This window comes from Cheilinus undulatus, linkage group 20, assembly GCF_018320785.1.
Source record: "Cheilinus undulatus linkage group 20, ASM1832078v1, whole genome shotgun sequence".
Taxonomy (NCBI): Eukaryota; Metazoa; Chordata; class Actinopteri; order Labriformes; family Labridae; genus Cheilinus; species Cheilinus undulatus.
The window spans coordinates 26633956-26649773 of NC_054884.1; the positions used below are offsets into that span (position 1 = coordinate 26633956).

At 38.9% G+C, this 15818-nt stretch overlaps 2 protein-coding genes across 3 annotated transcripts in view; one reads left to right on the forward strand and one right to left on the reverse strand.

The window, feature by feature from the left end:
* The window catches only part of LOC121527978 (testican-2-like), a 73857-nt gene extending 67601 nt beyond the window's left edge, over positions 1 to 6256 (forward strand). The window contains exons 10-11 of the mRNA XM_041815037.1: positions 1167 to 1304; positions 2866 to 6256. Coding sequence (XP_041670971.1) covers positions 1167 to 1304; positions 2866 to 3011 — 284 coding nt within the window. The 3' untranslated portion in view covers positions 3012 to 6256. The remainder of the gene's footprint in view (positions 1 to 1166; positions 1305 to 2865) is intronic.
* A 1715-nt stretch (positions 6257 to 7971) lies between these two features.
* Positions 7972 to 15645, reverse strand: sar1aa (secretion associated, Ras related GTPase 1Aa). 2 transcript variants are annotated; one of them, XM_041814974.1, is made up of 7 exons: positions 15602 to 15645; positions 12997 to 13063; positions 12685 to 12804; positions 12436 to 12501; positions 11699 to 11802; positions 9587 to 9718; positions 7972 to 9479 (listed from the first exon to the last, which is right to left on the reverse strand). In XM_041814974.1, the coding sequence occupies exons 2-7, from the start codon at positions 13052 to 13054 to the stop codon at positions 9363 to 9365; spliced, it is 597 nt and encodes a 198-aa protein (XP_041670908.1). In that variant the 5' UTR covers positions 13055 to 13063; positions 15602 to 15645; the 3' UTR covers positions 7972 to 9362. The 2 variants fall into 2 exon arrangements, with proteins under 2 accessions (XP_041670908.1, XP_041670909.1); XM_041814975.1 differs by lacking the exon at positions 15602 to 15645 and adding an exon at positions 15466 to 15587.
* Positions 15646 to 15818: the final 173 nt, after the last annotated feature.

Genomic DNA, 15818 nt, shown 5'->3' on the forward strand with positions numbered 1-15818 from the left:
TCAGCATTAATGCAAGCAGGGATTAATGAGACGTACATCATATTTAAATGGACTGCTGTGCTAAAAGGCAAACAAAATCACCAGATACAAGACTTATTTTATCTGTATAGCTATATTTTGTGCTTGGAATTGCATGATGTTAGCCTTTTTTCTTTTCTTGTTTTCACAACAAAGATTAAAGTGTGTGGTACTTTTGATTCTTTAAAGAAATCAGAGCTATTTACACATGTTACAAAGGGATTTGATTTATCACCAGGGGGCACCAAAATCAGTACAAAGTTAAAGTTGGTATGGTTATTGAAGATGGATGAGTTTCTGTGCCACAACTGCTTTATATGTCAGTGCACCAGCCTAAAAACGCTGTAACACTGAAGATAAAAGACATGTTTGAGGATTTGTAGACAGTGCACCTGAATAGACCTACATTTTGGAAGGAAATCCTCACCAAGTCATTGTTATCATTTCTAAGCCACACAAAGGTGCATTGATAGTGGTGAGGTGCACCGTCTGGTAGCTGCTGTGTGCCCCCACGCCTGCTCCGGTTCTCTGGTGTACTTATGTAACACGGTACATCACAGAGGCGAGAGAAGCAGGAGGAGGCTCATTTAGGAGATCAAAAGTGCATGGCTGTAGCGGGATTAGACCTTAATCAGGCTGAGGATGTATGTGCGGGGAGGATTAGCTCTGTGAGAAACCCCATGCTATAGTATCTTCTTTTTTATCTCGCTCTACATTCTGCACAGCTGCTTTTCACTCCTCAGCTCCAAACACAAAGATGTGTTCTTCCATCCCTGAAGCCCACTTGTCTCATTGTTTGTATTTTTCCTAGGCTTCAGATTGTATGTGTGTATGTAGGGGGGGTGTTGGTGCTTGTTAGAGAACTCTGCTTTGGGTTTGACAAGAGGGTCCTAAGGGAGGCTAAAACAGAGCAGCTCTGTCACTGAGGCTGTCGCTGTGTTTTCACACGACACCCTCAAAGAAGAAAGAAAGAAAAACATGCCAACAGTCTGTACCCAATAACATCCAGCTGCATATTAGAACTTTTATAAAACAAATAGGAGAGCTCTCTCTGTCTCTGTGGAGTTCTTTTAGTCTTCACTAAGGCGTCAGCATGAGGCCACAGTGAGCACTAAATAGTCAACATGTCTCTATGTGTGTCCTTGCAGGGACGTACGTCCCCAGCTGTGATGAAGACGGCTACTACAGGAAAGTGCAGTGTGACCAGAGCCGAGGGGAGTGCTGGTGTGTTGACCAACACGGTGGAGAGATGACGGGAACCAGAATCCATGGAAACCCAGACTGTGGTAACTGATACTGATATAAATAAAATAAGAATATAAATAAAAAATTTACAGAAGGTAGACCCTTTGCAACATCAGTTAAAATTTAGCTCATGTGCCTCATGTTTCTCTGCGGTGTTGCTGAGAAGTTTCTGCACCTTAATTGGAGTCCACCTGGAATAAAGTAAATTGATTGGACATGATTTGGAAAGGCACACTCTTCTCTATAGAAGGCCTCACAGCTGGTAATGCACATCAGCGCAAAAGAAACAGATCTGGGGAAGGACAATGATCATTGCAGCCCCCACTAATCTCGCCTTATGGCAGAGTGGCTAGATAGAAGCCTTTCCTCAATGCAAAACTCATGCAAACCTGCTTGGAGTTTGCAAAAAAGCACCTGAAGAACTCTCAGACTGTGATCAAAACAAGATTGAACTGTTGAGCCTCTATTCTTAAAGTTGTGTCTGGAGGAAACCAGGCACCATTTATCACCAGCCCAATACCACACCAACAGTGAAGCACAGTGGTTGAAGCATCATGCAGTGGGGGTGCTTTTCAGCAGCAGGGACTGGGAGACTGGTCAGGGTTGTGGGAAAGCTGAGTGGAGCAAAGATATCCTCAATGAAAACCTGCCTGGGTGCCGGTGTAGCTCAGAGGGTAGAGCGGGTGCCCATGAACAGGGGGGTACGATCTTAAAGGGGACATATTTTGTCCTTTTAAGACAAGTTTATATTGGTCTCAGAGGTCCCCAAAACATGCCTGTTAAGTCTGATGCCCAAAAAACACCCCAGTACAGGATTTTTGTATGTCTAAAAACCCTCTGTTTCAGCCCTGCTCAGAACAAGCTGTTTCTGTGTCCGTGGCTTTAAATGTTACTGAGCTGTCTGACTCCGCCCCTGACCACGCCCCTCTCAGGAAATGGATGTGGCTGTCCTGATCCTCCTCTCAGCTGCCAGCAGAGAGGAGGATCAGATGAGGAGGGCGGAACTTTATTTCAAGCAGAAAGGGCCAACCAAACCGTGGGACAGGGCTAACTCCCCATATGACATCATGAGGGGAAAATCTGAGAATGGCTTGTCTCAACACACATTTTCTGAAAGGTAGAAAAAGAGAAGGTGGTGGTGGTGGTGGGGGGGTCGGTACTTGAGGGGATTGTGGACAGGCCAGTGGCACAAAGCCTGAAAAAGTGATTTTTGCATAATATGTCCCCTTTAAGTGAACTGGTCCTGCGATCGAATCCCTGTCTAGGTGCATTCTTGGTGCACATCTGCCCCCTTTCTTTCTCTCTATATTTCCTGTCTCTCTTCAGCTGTTCCATCAAAAAAAGGCAAAATGCCCCAAAAAGAATCTTACATTGATCAGCAGGGGATTGGAGATTTGCATGTGAAGGCTTATCATTCATTAGCCAGAAACGGTCTATATAATCGTGTTTATCCAATCAAAACGTTTCAATGAACAATAATTGATATCGAGAAACATAAACTATTGATATTTTAAAAACTAATTGCAGTATCTTGCATGAATTAATCAATACATTAGCCAATCATTTCAGTAATACAAAGTCATTGTTTGTGTGCTCTTCTAGATGAAGTGGCGGGATACTCTGGAGACTTTGGGAGCGGAGTGGGATGGGAGGATGAAGAGGAGAAGGAGGTGGAGGACAACGGAGAGGAGGCAGAAGAGGAGGAAGAGGAGGAGGGGGAGGCAGACGATGGGGGGTACATTTGGTAGAACTGTCTGATCCCTGGTGAAAGAGAGAGCCGAGTCATAGCTGCTGGTCTGAAAATCTACGGGAATGGCTCTCTCCTGACAGCAAAGGATTCTGGGATGTGTATCATCCTGATGGGATAAGTGGTGCTGGTCCAGTGATGACACAATGACCAGTTTTTGTCTTAGATATGTGTAATTGCTTCATTCTCCTCTCTGTTTTTTGAGCAACAGAGCTTTTTGTTTTGCCGTCCTGAAACGGAGAAACCACCGACTACTGCGCCATAAGTAGCTAAAGTCCATCAGAGTTTATATCTCGTCTGATTGCCATCTATGCATATAGAGATTACCAGTAATTTTGTATTGTGTGAAAACTTATTGAGTTTTACAGTTGCTGTCATACAGGAATCAAAGGAGTAGCTGACATTTTGGAAAATATGCTTATTTTCTTGTGATATCATCTGTTGAAGTGCTTGAAACATCTCATTATGAAGCTTAAATGTAGAAAAAATATACAAAGGAATTGCGGATATAAGTATTTTTCTTTATTAATGGTTATTCAATTGCACTAATCGCCCATATTTGTATTTGGCAGTGTGGCTGTTCTGGGATTCCCCTGCCCTTCCATGAGCTTACGTGGAAAGCTTTACGAAGGAACAGGCAACGGTGACAACAGAATGACATTCAGAAGCAGAATAAAGGAGGAGCTGGGTTGGAGGAGGGTTGCAAAAAGCAGCTCGCAGAGGGAGCAACAAAGCGTGGCCAAGCCAGAACAGTTTAAATATGGCAGCATGAGTGCAATCAGCCAATAGTGTGCTTAGAGTAAATCAGTTGGCTGTCAGCTGATGAGGACTCGCTTGAGATAAGATGATGCCTGCCTGAACTAGCATGATATGCTCGATTTTTAAATTGCGTTTTCATGAAGTGTTCATACTAAATAAAATGTGTGTTTACCCCTGGATTATATTCTAAGGCAGCAGTAACGGGTAATTATATAAAAGCAATGTATCACATACTAACTTGAAAGGAGTCCTTAACAGTGATCAGCAAAATTATTACTACTCAGTATTTCTCGTGATTAAAAGCTCTAAAAATCAAAATGAATGCTATATGGCCAACCAAACTACAAATTAGCACAAATTAGCAGTAATTCGTTAGCATGGTGGTACATATAGGTGCTACGGGGATAGATATTTCCAAGCCTGGCAGCAGATTGCAGCTCTCAGGCGCCCCTCTTGCAGACCACTACTGTAAGACAATACATCTGCAGAAATACAGAAATACATGCTAAAATTTTTAAAATAAAATTGGATTCAACTTTTGGTTAGCATTAGGGTAAGAGTGAGGGTAAGGTAAGGGTTAGGATACCAAAGTTAAAAGTCAAAAACCAGACCTGCAAAACCTGATTACATAAGGTTTAATAAAGCCAAGTAAACATCTGCTTACAGGAAAAAACGCTTGTCCTCCATGCAAACACTCCAACATCACCAGTGTAGCTTATATACCTCAGTTGGCTGTGTTAAACATGTAGATAGTGGAGCTACAGAGATGACGTAGCTAAAGCTAAACTCCCAAAGCAGCTATATAAGCTGTGTATTTACGATATCTGCATAGCGAAGTTAGCTTAAGCTATGTCAGCTAAAGCTCCCATTGCTAAAGCTAACTTAGCTATAGCCTGCGTAGCTACATAGCTAAGGTAGCTAAAGCTAGGCTCACAAAGCAGCTATGTAAGCTACTAAGATACACTATCTACATAGCTACCTTAGCTTGCTTGCTAAATCTCATGTTGCTAAGGCTAACTTTGCTACACTGGCTTAGGTAGTAACGTTAATAATATAGCTAGCATATGTTAGCTTTAGCTTAAGCGAATGAAGGTTAAATGAGCCAAAGTTTGTGTAACTACTTCTAAAACATATCTTTACAGAATTTAATCCCAGATTAGGCCTCTAAACTGTTTTTCTGTTTTATTTATGAAATGTTTCTTAGTCTGTAAAGTTTGCAATGCGGTTATTTCATGCATATAACTGACAGACTTTATTTATGAATAAAGTTGGAATTAAAAAAAATCCACAACTAAAAATATGTTGTACCAGCAAATTACAGCATTTTCTTTCTATGATATAAACTGTCCTAGAAGAATGGTCTGTGAGAATGGATTTCAGAGATGTATGGTCTGCAGCCAGACCCCTCTCCAGAAGGTCAATTATAAGCTTGGCTTGTAAGTGAATTTAGTCCTTAGGTTTTGTCTTCAGCTACTTGTGGATTTGTGTCTACTAGATGGAAGGTTTTAAGTTCTTCAGTTTTGAAGTCAGATGTGTTTTGTCATCTCCACATTGGGATTCAGGTCGCTGGATTTAACCCTTACTAGAGGTAGTGTTTGAAAACCATCTTGACATTGGCTTTTGCCAGAACTAGATGGTTTCAGTATCAACTTGATGGAGATTTTTAACTTCATTAGACGTTGCTTTTGACATCAACCAGACATTCGGTTTCTATTTTAACTAGACATTGGGTTTTGACTTTGCCTCTGGGAATGGATTTCTAAGCATTTAACAAGTGGGTATTGTTATAGGTATTGTTTTCTATATATAGTGTTGCCATAGTTTCATATTGAGTTCCATCAATATGAGTGTTAAAGTTAATAAGCATATTTCCCAAAACGTCTTTTCCTTCTGTAAAGCAGCTCTGTATAATGATGTTATGTATTTCCAAACTGATCCTGTAAATAAACCCATTGTAAATGATCTGTGAACAAAGGTTAGACGATTTCAGGTAACCACAGTTTCAAGCTACCTTAACATCAAAGGATAAGCTACAACAGATAATAGTCGTTTTTAAATCTTACTGTGTGTGCTTTACAAATTAAGTGGAGACACAAACAGGACCTACGTATATTCCAAGTTGGATATCTTTTATTAAAAACCCATAGAATGTACTTTACCGATCCAAACTGCACCTACAGTAGAAACCACTAGCCGCTGTCCAATGCTAACTCTGAAATCATGTTGAAGAATGTGCCACAACTTTGTTTTGTTCTTTTTGTTTGCAACTTTAAAAAAATGTATTTTGTGTTTATAAAAAAGAAATGTGTGCATTACTTGAAGTTCTGTGTGTATACTTGAATTCAAATGTAATTTTTTTCTATGAGATCACTGTTGCCATGTCTTCATTCATGCTATGAGTAGGTCTGACATTTGGTAGTTTTTAGTATTGCATGTTAGTAAATAAGAATGTACTTCTAGGCTGAGCACTTTACTAATAAAGGCACTGGAGCCAAGCTGGATGTTCATATTAATCTTTTCTATTTCAGGGATAAAAGTGATCACCCAGAGAGAAATCAGATTAAGTTTGCAGCTCCTGCAACAACAGAGTCACACTCCATCATCCTGTGTATTTAATGATGGGTATTTTTGCCATGATCCTGCTGGATAAAGAAAGGAACACTGTGCTTATGGGTGCCTGCGGGAAAATTAAATAAATTTGTGCGATAAAGGCAGGTTGATTTCACACTCTAAGGTGCTAAGGAGAGGCTATGCATCACAGACTGCAGCTCTTAGCTTTTTCTTACCTCAGGAGATCCACATTTTCACATTTACCTTATAAAACATATTCTAAGCACTTTATTTTCAAGAAAAACCAGCCTTCCACGAATGGATCATATTGCTTATTAACATTTGCAAAACTAAAATACATTTCAGGACCTTTGTGTCCCCACCTGGTGTGTGAGGAATGGATTAGTAAAGCTTATTACAGCTAAAGCTGCTAACAGCTGCAGTTACATATGATTATGTTTAACAAGGCATTAAGTAAATACAGTTTCAACATCAGCAATAATCATGAAGCCTGCAGTGAAACACTAGCTGCAGAATCTGAGTCTTTAACAAGCAAGTGGGAACATTAGCAGGGGTTATTTTGGTGCTCAGCTGCCACCTCATGCTTGAAGAACAAATTACAGCCTCATGGCAGACCACTGTATCACCATCAAATCTGGAGTGAATAGACCTTTACCACTTTACTGCAGAACAAATAGTAATCTGATAGGCACTAATGAAATGCCTTGACTAAAATGCTGAGGTCAGTCAATAGAGAATGGGATGCAGTGCTGCAATGCATCCCTAAATGTTACTAAATGTCTTATACAGTACCTATAAAAAGCATCATCACTGTGGATGTTTTACCCTTTGTATTGATTTTACAACTCAATCATGTTCAATATATTTGGCTTTCTTGACAAAGAAAACTCTTAAATATCAAACTGAAAACAGATTTCTACAAAATAATTAGCATCCTAGTCAGTATTTAGTACATGCACCTTGGCTGCAATCACTGAATCTGTGTGGATACGTCTCAATCAGGCTTGTGCATCTTAATGCTGCAATTTTACTCCATTCTTTTTTGCAAAACTGCTCAAGCTCTGTCTGGTTGCACAGGGATTGGGCATGAACAGCTAAGAATCACATATTTACTACAGACTTGAATACTTACATATAAAATAACACACATGACCAGATGAGTCAAAAAAAAAGTTGGCTTTATTAAAACACTTCACCACTCATCACATAGCTTACACTATTAGCAGGTCACAGGTCAGTGCTACATATATTAGGTCAATTATAATCAGATATAAATACTTTATTTCCAGTGCATTATAGCTACAGCTAAAGGACAGTTATGGTACAAACATTTACAACTGTATTAACATTATTGACAGGAGTCCTGTCTATGTAACAGAGCATTATTTTAGTGACATGCATTTTGTCTCTGTAAACATTTTAGGCTCCTGGTATAAAATCAGTTTTGTATCTTCTGATCTCACTAACATTTATACTCACATTTTTTATACACATAAATACGGAAGAGGATTACGGCCAATGAAAAAAAAATTGAGACACAAATTGTTTTTTACTTGTGAGAAAAAAATCTCAGAATTCTGACATCTTTCAGGAGTCAGAGTTCTGAGAAAAAAGTCAGAATCTTTTTTTTTCTCAGAATTCTGACTTCAAACAAAATATTTGCCTCAATTTTTTTTTTTTTTTCCAGTGGCCCTAATCCTCTTCCGTACAGAAGGAGGCAAGAAAGCAACAAAATGTCCATGGGAATGATCACATTTCTATTGCCCATACCGATTTCACTAATTATGGGCATATAAATGCAATATCTACACATACACACAAAAACATCAGTATCAACAATGAGACTGACATATTATTTCAGATGTTAGCAAAAAAAAATTAGTGCAAGTGCACTCTCATATCTTTGCAAATAATCAAAAAGTGCATATCCTGCAGCTGCACAGACTACACTATACTGTGCTTTATATTTCCCACTGTAGAATAAATACATATATAAATAAATATAGATAACAAAATAAATTAAGACTTGATAGCAAGAGGCTCAAAATTAAGTGTTTTCTTACCTTTCTACTAATGAGTTAGATTGTCTTTCTCCAGTAAAGATGGCTGCCAACTTTACTGCTTCCCCATGTTTTAGGACTAATGTACTGATGCAGCCTTCATGATATAAATAAGCAAGGGCAGCCAGTTAAAAGCCTTATCTCTAAGTTATGTTATAAAGACCTTAAATTTCAGTCCAATAGCAATTTAGCTGCCTTCAATGCAACATATAACATTAATGAACAAATTCAGGAAAAGCTGCACAGAGGCCAATTCCAACCCTGAAACTGAGATGCACATGATCAAAACTTGAGCAGTTCAGTTCGGCTGAGTTTGTATCATCTTTTCCCCCCTGTATTTGTGGGACGTGCTGTCTTTTATCCTTTTTTTGGTTTCAAGCGGAGTTGTTTTGACTCGGTGCTCAGCATGCCAGAAATCTTTTGTCCAAGTCTAATCTCCCTTCCTGCTAATCCTGAAGTCATTACCATACATCTTTGGCTCTGTGCTTTGAAGGCAGTAGCTACTAGCATCATATTCAATGAATTTAATCATATGAGTTGTTTATCTGATCATAAAAATCTAAACATGACCTTCTTAATCAGATGTCAGAAAAGCTTAAAGTTGCCCAAATAAATCCCCTAAAGAAACATGAGTCTGTTCCATAATAAATAAATAATCACTGATGTGCTGATGTGTACATATCTACATTCTTGCATAATATAAGACTACTCATTTACACTTCTTATAGCTTTCACATTAATAAACACTAAAAGGACAGACAGTTCACCATGAACCACTTTTAAAAGTTTGCATAGAAACCTTTAAATCCTGAATAAATGTTTTAAGTATTAAAAAGAATATGCTCTTAATAATGCTGTTTGAATCTGGGCTGAGTGACACTATCAAAGGCGCCAAGTCTTTGTCATGCTTTGTGAAAATGTGTCAAGAAAAATCCCCTTTGGTTATGCTTCAGTACCACGTGTCAGTCAATGTACTGTGATAACCATCTGAAACCTTCCCCGTAGCCTTGTTTTTTCAGCACGCTGCACATGAAAATCTCCAGCGGTCTGGCGTTCAGCTCCTTCAAAGACACATTTCCCTGTTGACAATAATACATATAAATGAGGGTTACCGTCACAAGGTAGCTAAAAGACATACATAATGTTCGACTTAACAAGTACAAGACAAGGTCTGTGTTACACCAACCTTTCCTGTAACTTGGCCATCAAGAGCAAAGGCTCCTCTCAGTCCTCCTTCACTGATGGCCTCAGGGCGGTCAATTTTATTACCCAACACCAACACAGGGACATTGACTATAGTCTCGTCTCCTAGGAGAGCCTGGTAAAAACACAATCATCAATGTCAGTCTGCGGTTCACAAATAACAGGCAGCAATGAGTGGGTAAAACAGCTTCAATGTGATTTTTAAGAAGGAACCCAACATGATGAGGCAAATTCACCATATTGGAAAGATACTTTTATGTACTGAACAAAAACACACACTAGATATCTGCATCTTGAGAAAATTTGAATTTATAAACTCAACAGAAAGCTGCCATGTTTTAGTCCACACTGCACTCTGGGTAGTGTGATGTCATCTGGCGACAGTGGTACACAGCCGAAACTACTTTTACGCATTAGTCGGCCATCAAATCTTTATAGAATGAACATTATCGCACTGTTAGTGAAGAGTAAATCATTAAGACTTTACTATCAGTAGGAATCAAAGTGAATGTGGCAAAAAGACGTGAGTGGAGCAGATTTTATAGTAGCTGTATTAGGCCCCGTTTACACAACAACATTCTGCTTTGATTTCAAATAATTTCACATGCAGATGGCAACGTTTTGAAAACAATCTCCATGTTCACAAGACTATACGAAAAATCAGAAACGCAGTAGTATAAATGCCAGGGCCAGAAGTTGCCAGTGTGATTTTCAGTGAACAAACACAAGCGTAAAGGCCCTTCCATCTTTGGAGCAGAACCTTCCTCACACATGGCAAATGGCTGCAGCTGTAGTGCACATGTGGGTTTTCGGAAAGTTGTGTTTTGCCTGTCTGTATGGAGACAGGGGTATTTTGAAAACTTTTTACCGTAGAACTCATCGAAATGTTCTGTTTTCAGTCACCCAAAACGCCGTTCTCATGTAGACAGACGAAAGTTTTGTTTTCCCCTGAAAATGTCCCCTGTAAATAGGGCCTTAGTGTCTGCTAAGACATAAAGAAAGAGAAAAGGAGTCTTCCTGAGTAAGCAGTGAGTCCTGACTGTTGGATACAGACACAATAATATCAGCTCCACACGTCTTTTTGCCTCTATGACTACATTCACTTTGGTTTACACTGACAGCAACACCTTCCTGACTTTTCTCTTCACCAACGTCCGTGTTCATTATATAAAGATTTGATGGGTGACTAATGCATAAAAATAGTACAGGCCGCGGACCACTGTCGCCAGATGTCACCCTACCCAGAGTGCTGCGCAACCTAAAACATGGTGGGTCCCAGTGAGACACATAAAAGTGATATCTACAATGTTCTCAAAATGCAGAAATCTAGTCTGTGTTTTTGTTTAATATACATTTAAAGGCCGGTACTACATGAATTCAGCTAGATTTTAGCCTGACTGCAAAGTTGCAGCTCATTGTCAAAACTCGGGCCCGATTTAGAGCATCGGTAACGACAAACGGTCTTGTACTGTGACATAATTAACGACGTGTCCAAGGCACCCCACAACTAGGATTCAACAAGACTAGCATGTCAGAATTTTTTTTTACATCGTCCTCTAGTTTGACACCCAGACCTGACATTAACGTCTACCAACAGGAGGGGGATTTGCTCCTTATCTTTGCATCATCATTTATAAGATTTACCACTTTTTATCCCCTTTGTTTCCCTAAAACTAATGTGTATATTTTCATTTTATTTTATTTACGTTATTACATGCAAACCTTAAGTCCTATCTGAAGGAGAGCCAGTCAATTTTGTCCTCCTCTTGACACATCCATAAGTCTTATCCATAATCCAATCCACAATTATTTCTTATTTTCCTTTTCAACAAGCAAAAGACTGCTACAATCACATAGAGCGCTTCTGTTGTAGACTGATTGACACTCTTTGACACCCCCCCACAACCTGTGAACTCGCCCTCAGTCTTGGAGACAGTGGTGACGTCAGCATACAGTGAGCAGTTGGGATCACTCTTGTAGTGCAGCCAGGCTGTCGACCAAAAAAATCGTGTAGTCTGAGCCGGCCTTAAGAGATACAAATACCTATCCAATAAGATGAACTTGTCAGATCATGATGGGTTCCTTTTAAGCTTACATCAAGTTCAGTCTTGGATTCTGTGAGCCTGTCGTGATCAGCGCAGTCTACAAGGAAAACAACTCCATTGACAGCTGGGAGGTAGTTCTTCCACACTCTTCGAGCTGTCCATACAGGGAAAACAGTTTATGAATTAGATCATCTAACAGCAATATGATGAGAATTAGTATGTATTGTCTCTCTGTATGATGATTGAGTAAACAATGCGTTTATAGTGGCATCGTGGATTTTACAGGAAGAAATGCCTCAATGATAACATTTTACTTAATAAAAATCAACAAAGCCAAACTTTTATAAATAGCATGGTGTAACCGACAGTGAAAACATCTGTATTGGGGTTTCTTAAAATATTAAGATTTATATTTGAATTAACAAGGCAGTGCAAGCTAAGCTCCACAAATAATAACTGAAAAAGACCTAATTCATGTTGATCTTCTGCAGCACTGCCACAATATTTGAGTTTCCAATATGCTGAATATTACAGGCTCAGTAGATTCATTCAAGCTGATCTGAAACTGTAAACCAACACTGTGGTGGCAGCAGAGACACCATGTGATAGCTACGGGAACTGACATTAGTCAGCTTGCCTCTGCTGTCTTCAACATGTTTCTGATCACTGCAGAAATTACTGATACTGAAAGGAAGAACAAAGAGGTTAACAAAAAGTCATCAAAGAGGTGCTGATAAATCTAACATAAACAAGGTTGTCACTGGGTAAAAATGGTGAGAAAAGTCACCTTGTACATGTCCTCCCAGGTCAAATGTAGTGAATGTCATCCCACCAATTGTCAGCTCTTCAGATGCTATGGGTAAAAAATAAAATCTTTCATTCTTTTGCTTTAATTTTTGGTCCACATTGTGTCACTTACAGGGCTGGAAATGACATTGAAAGCCATGACACACTACTATGTTTTTGTGTTTATTAACAAAATTAACACACTAAATTCTTTCATGATCATCACATTACAATCAGAATCCCTCCTTACTTGGGTGCAGCGTTGGTACATGCTGGCCCAGTCGATCGTCTTTTAACATGTGTAGAAGGGTTGTTTTTCCAGCATTGTCCAGACCCAGGAAAACCAGCTTCCCACTCTTTTTATAGAGACCTGGAGGAAATGTTACACAAATGCAATTGCAACAACCCACAGTTTTAATCCAAAGCCCTCTTAATCCCTAGAGTGGAACATGACCAAAATATTAAAATATTCCTTAATAAAAACCAGTGGTGCTGCTTTTACTGTTATAACTAAATTTGAATAGTCTCAAAAACTTTACAAACACTGAAAAGCAGAACTTACCTAAGAACTGTAAGACACTGCTAAACCCCCTGTAGATCCAGTCAAATAAAAACGACATCTTGCTGGTCTGATGGAAACAAGAGGAGAGAGATTAGAATTACATTGTTCTGCACAGGATGACCAGAAAATAGACAACACATCAGCGGTGGCTGTTTAAAAATGATAAAACATGTCCAAACAGGTTTATTTTAAGTGCTATAATTATGAAGACAGGGCTTCAATCCCCCTTCTTTTCCCCAAACCTCATTTGATAATTATTTAACATCTCATTGGTAAAGTTTCAGCATATTTTGCCAGTTATTTTAAAAATATGCCAATTTCTTCTAGGTTTTCATTCAACTTCACCAAACCACAGACTGTGTAGGTTTTTGCACAAGGCCATTATCTGGTACATGTCTCATTAAATGGTCCAACACCTGCAGTGTCTGGCTGCAAGCAAAACTACACAATTTTTATTCTACATTCTGGTCAAATATTATTGAAGGTAGGGACTGACTGGAGTAATCTAATAGCCATAGGTGCTGGTTTGACATTAGACAATACAGATGTCATGATACCACAACTTTAAACTTCTAAAATGATTCCAGGAAAATTCAAAACTTACTGACACTAGTTATGCTGGTACTGAAAAATAATAGAAGTTCTAGAAGCCAAATGTTAGATAATGTCTTTTTTCAGTTACCAAAAATTGCAAGCGAACTTCTACACACTTTTTTATTACACAACAACACTGGCAATGTGTCAGCACCAAAATGCTGCCAATGTTTTTGTCAATCTAGACAGACTTCAGGCGTTTGCCGGCAATATTTGATGAATTTCATCCCTCTACTACACACCTGGATATCTGTGATGGCTTAAACAACAGTTTAAAAACACTGTCAAAAAAAGAGAACTTACATTTGGGTACTCACTATATTTTGCCCATATTTACAACCCATTTTCTGCTGTAAGTATAAGGCTATATTGGCAATAAATATCAACAATAATTATGAATAAACTGTTGGTGTTTTAAGCAGAACCAACAGACCAGCGTTAGCTTAAGTCTTTTTCTGCGTTTATCTTCATTCCTGAAAATCGTAAGTGTGTTTTAAGGACAAAAGTCTGTGACTTTCACACACTCAAAAGTGTGTTTTAAGGACTGAACTAGTGCTGGGCAATTAATCAAAATTTGGATTAAATCCCAACATTTCTTACCGCAACATCTAAACTGCAGAAGGTGCAATATTTATTTAACCTCAAATTTGTGTCAAAATAACACTTGAAATCCAATTTACAATTGAAGTTCAAATAATTGCAATAAGATATTTTTCCAAACTGATTCAGCCCTAGTTGAGTTATCTGATAAGGTGTTGGTGAAAATATAGACTGATTAATTGCTTGTGTCTATTGAAAAAATATGAATGAAGGGGAAGACAGGTAATTTAGGTCTGTCGGTCCAGCCTAAAACTCCACAAACTTCTTCGAACCTACCACCAACAGAGCGTATACAGGCCAATTTATTGATTGTAAAATATAACTAGTAATGTTAATATCTGCTTATGCTGATATCAAGCCTTTAATATCCTGCATCTCTTATTTCTGTGACACGTGGCAGTGGTTAGCAGCATTAAAAATGACTTTATTGGAATAATTAAACCCAACATTGTTCTTTTTTGCTTTGGCAGGTCCAATAGAGGCTTCAGTGTTGCTTTCAGTCAATTTTACAACTCCTCACTGAAGCTTTAAACAGTGTAGCCTTTAAATGCGAATATATGACCCCCCTTTTGACTCATTTAGCTTTTTATTAAGGAAGGGGCATAGGTTCAATTGATCGCATTGTAACAAATGCAATCCACTTAAGTGAACTGGTTTCACGGTCCTAGCGCATTCTGGTTCACATGGTTTACTGAAGAACTTAAACCAGAGCCACCTTTAACTATTATTACATCTCCCTTGTTTTCATTATTTCACGGTGTCACACAACCAAGGCTTTAACCTCTTTACGTTACGTCAAACAGGAGGTAAATGTGACGTAACCCTTCAAGTACACCCACACGTGAAACAGGTGGCTAACTGGACAGACAGGCTATCCGTTAGGAAAATGTACCTACCGTTTATGAAACCATCCAGTTTATACAGAAAAAAAAACTTCACTACTGCCTCAAAACGTATAGTTTCACACGCTTTTCAGTTGTGATAATGAATTCAGCTGTTAGGACGCAACAAGTCCAAATAAAACATGCTAACTACGTTTAAGTCTTCTCAACAGGGGTCCTTCCATGTCTCTGATAAACAAAATTTCTACATTATATTATTAGACAGACAGCTACCAATGTAGATTTAAATGTGTCAGAAACAACAAACAGAAGCATCTATAGATGCCTGTCTGTTAGTTTTTGTGACTGTGGGGTGCTTAACACATCGACGGTGTTGCCGAGATAACGCTTTTAGCTAATTGGCGTTAGCTAACATTAATGCACAGGTACTTACTACAGTATGGCTTCATGTGCATCCGAGCAATGTTTATAGGTGTACGGAACTCAAGCACAACTCATTTAAACACAAAATGTTATTTTTATCTTTATACAAATTAACTATTTTCTGTCTTAACCGTTAACTGGCTTACCCTCTCCGCACTGCCCCGGTAGCACAGCACTCCGTGGTGTTGGTGGTCTCCTTGGAAACAGTCAATCTCAGTTCCGCTTTGCTTTTCTTCGTGTTATACAATTCAGCATTTAGCAGCTGCAGTAGCGCCCTCTTCCTGACGGCAGTATAGTCGTTCATAGGGTATTTTAAGACCCCTCTCTAAAGCACATTTAAGAAATCCCACTGTGATAATAACC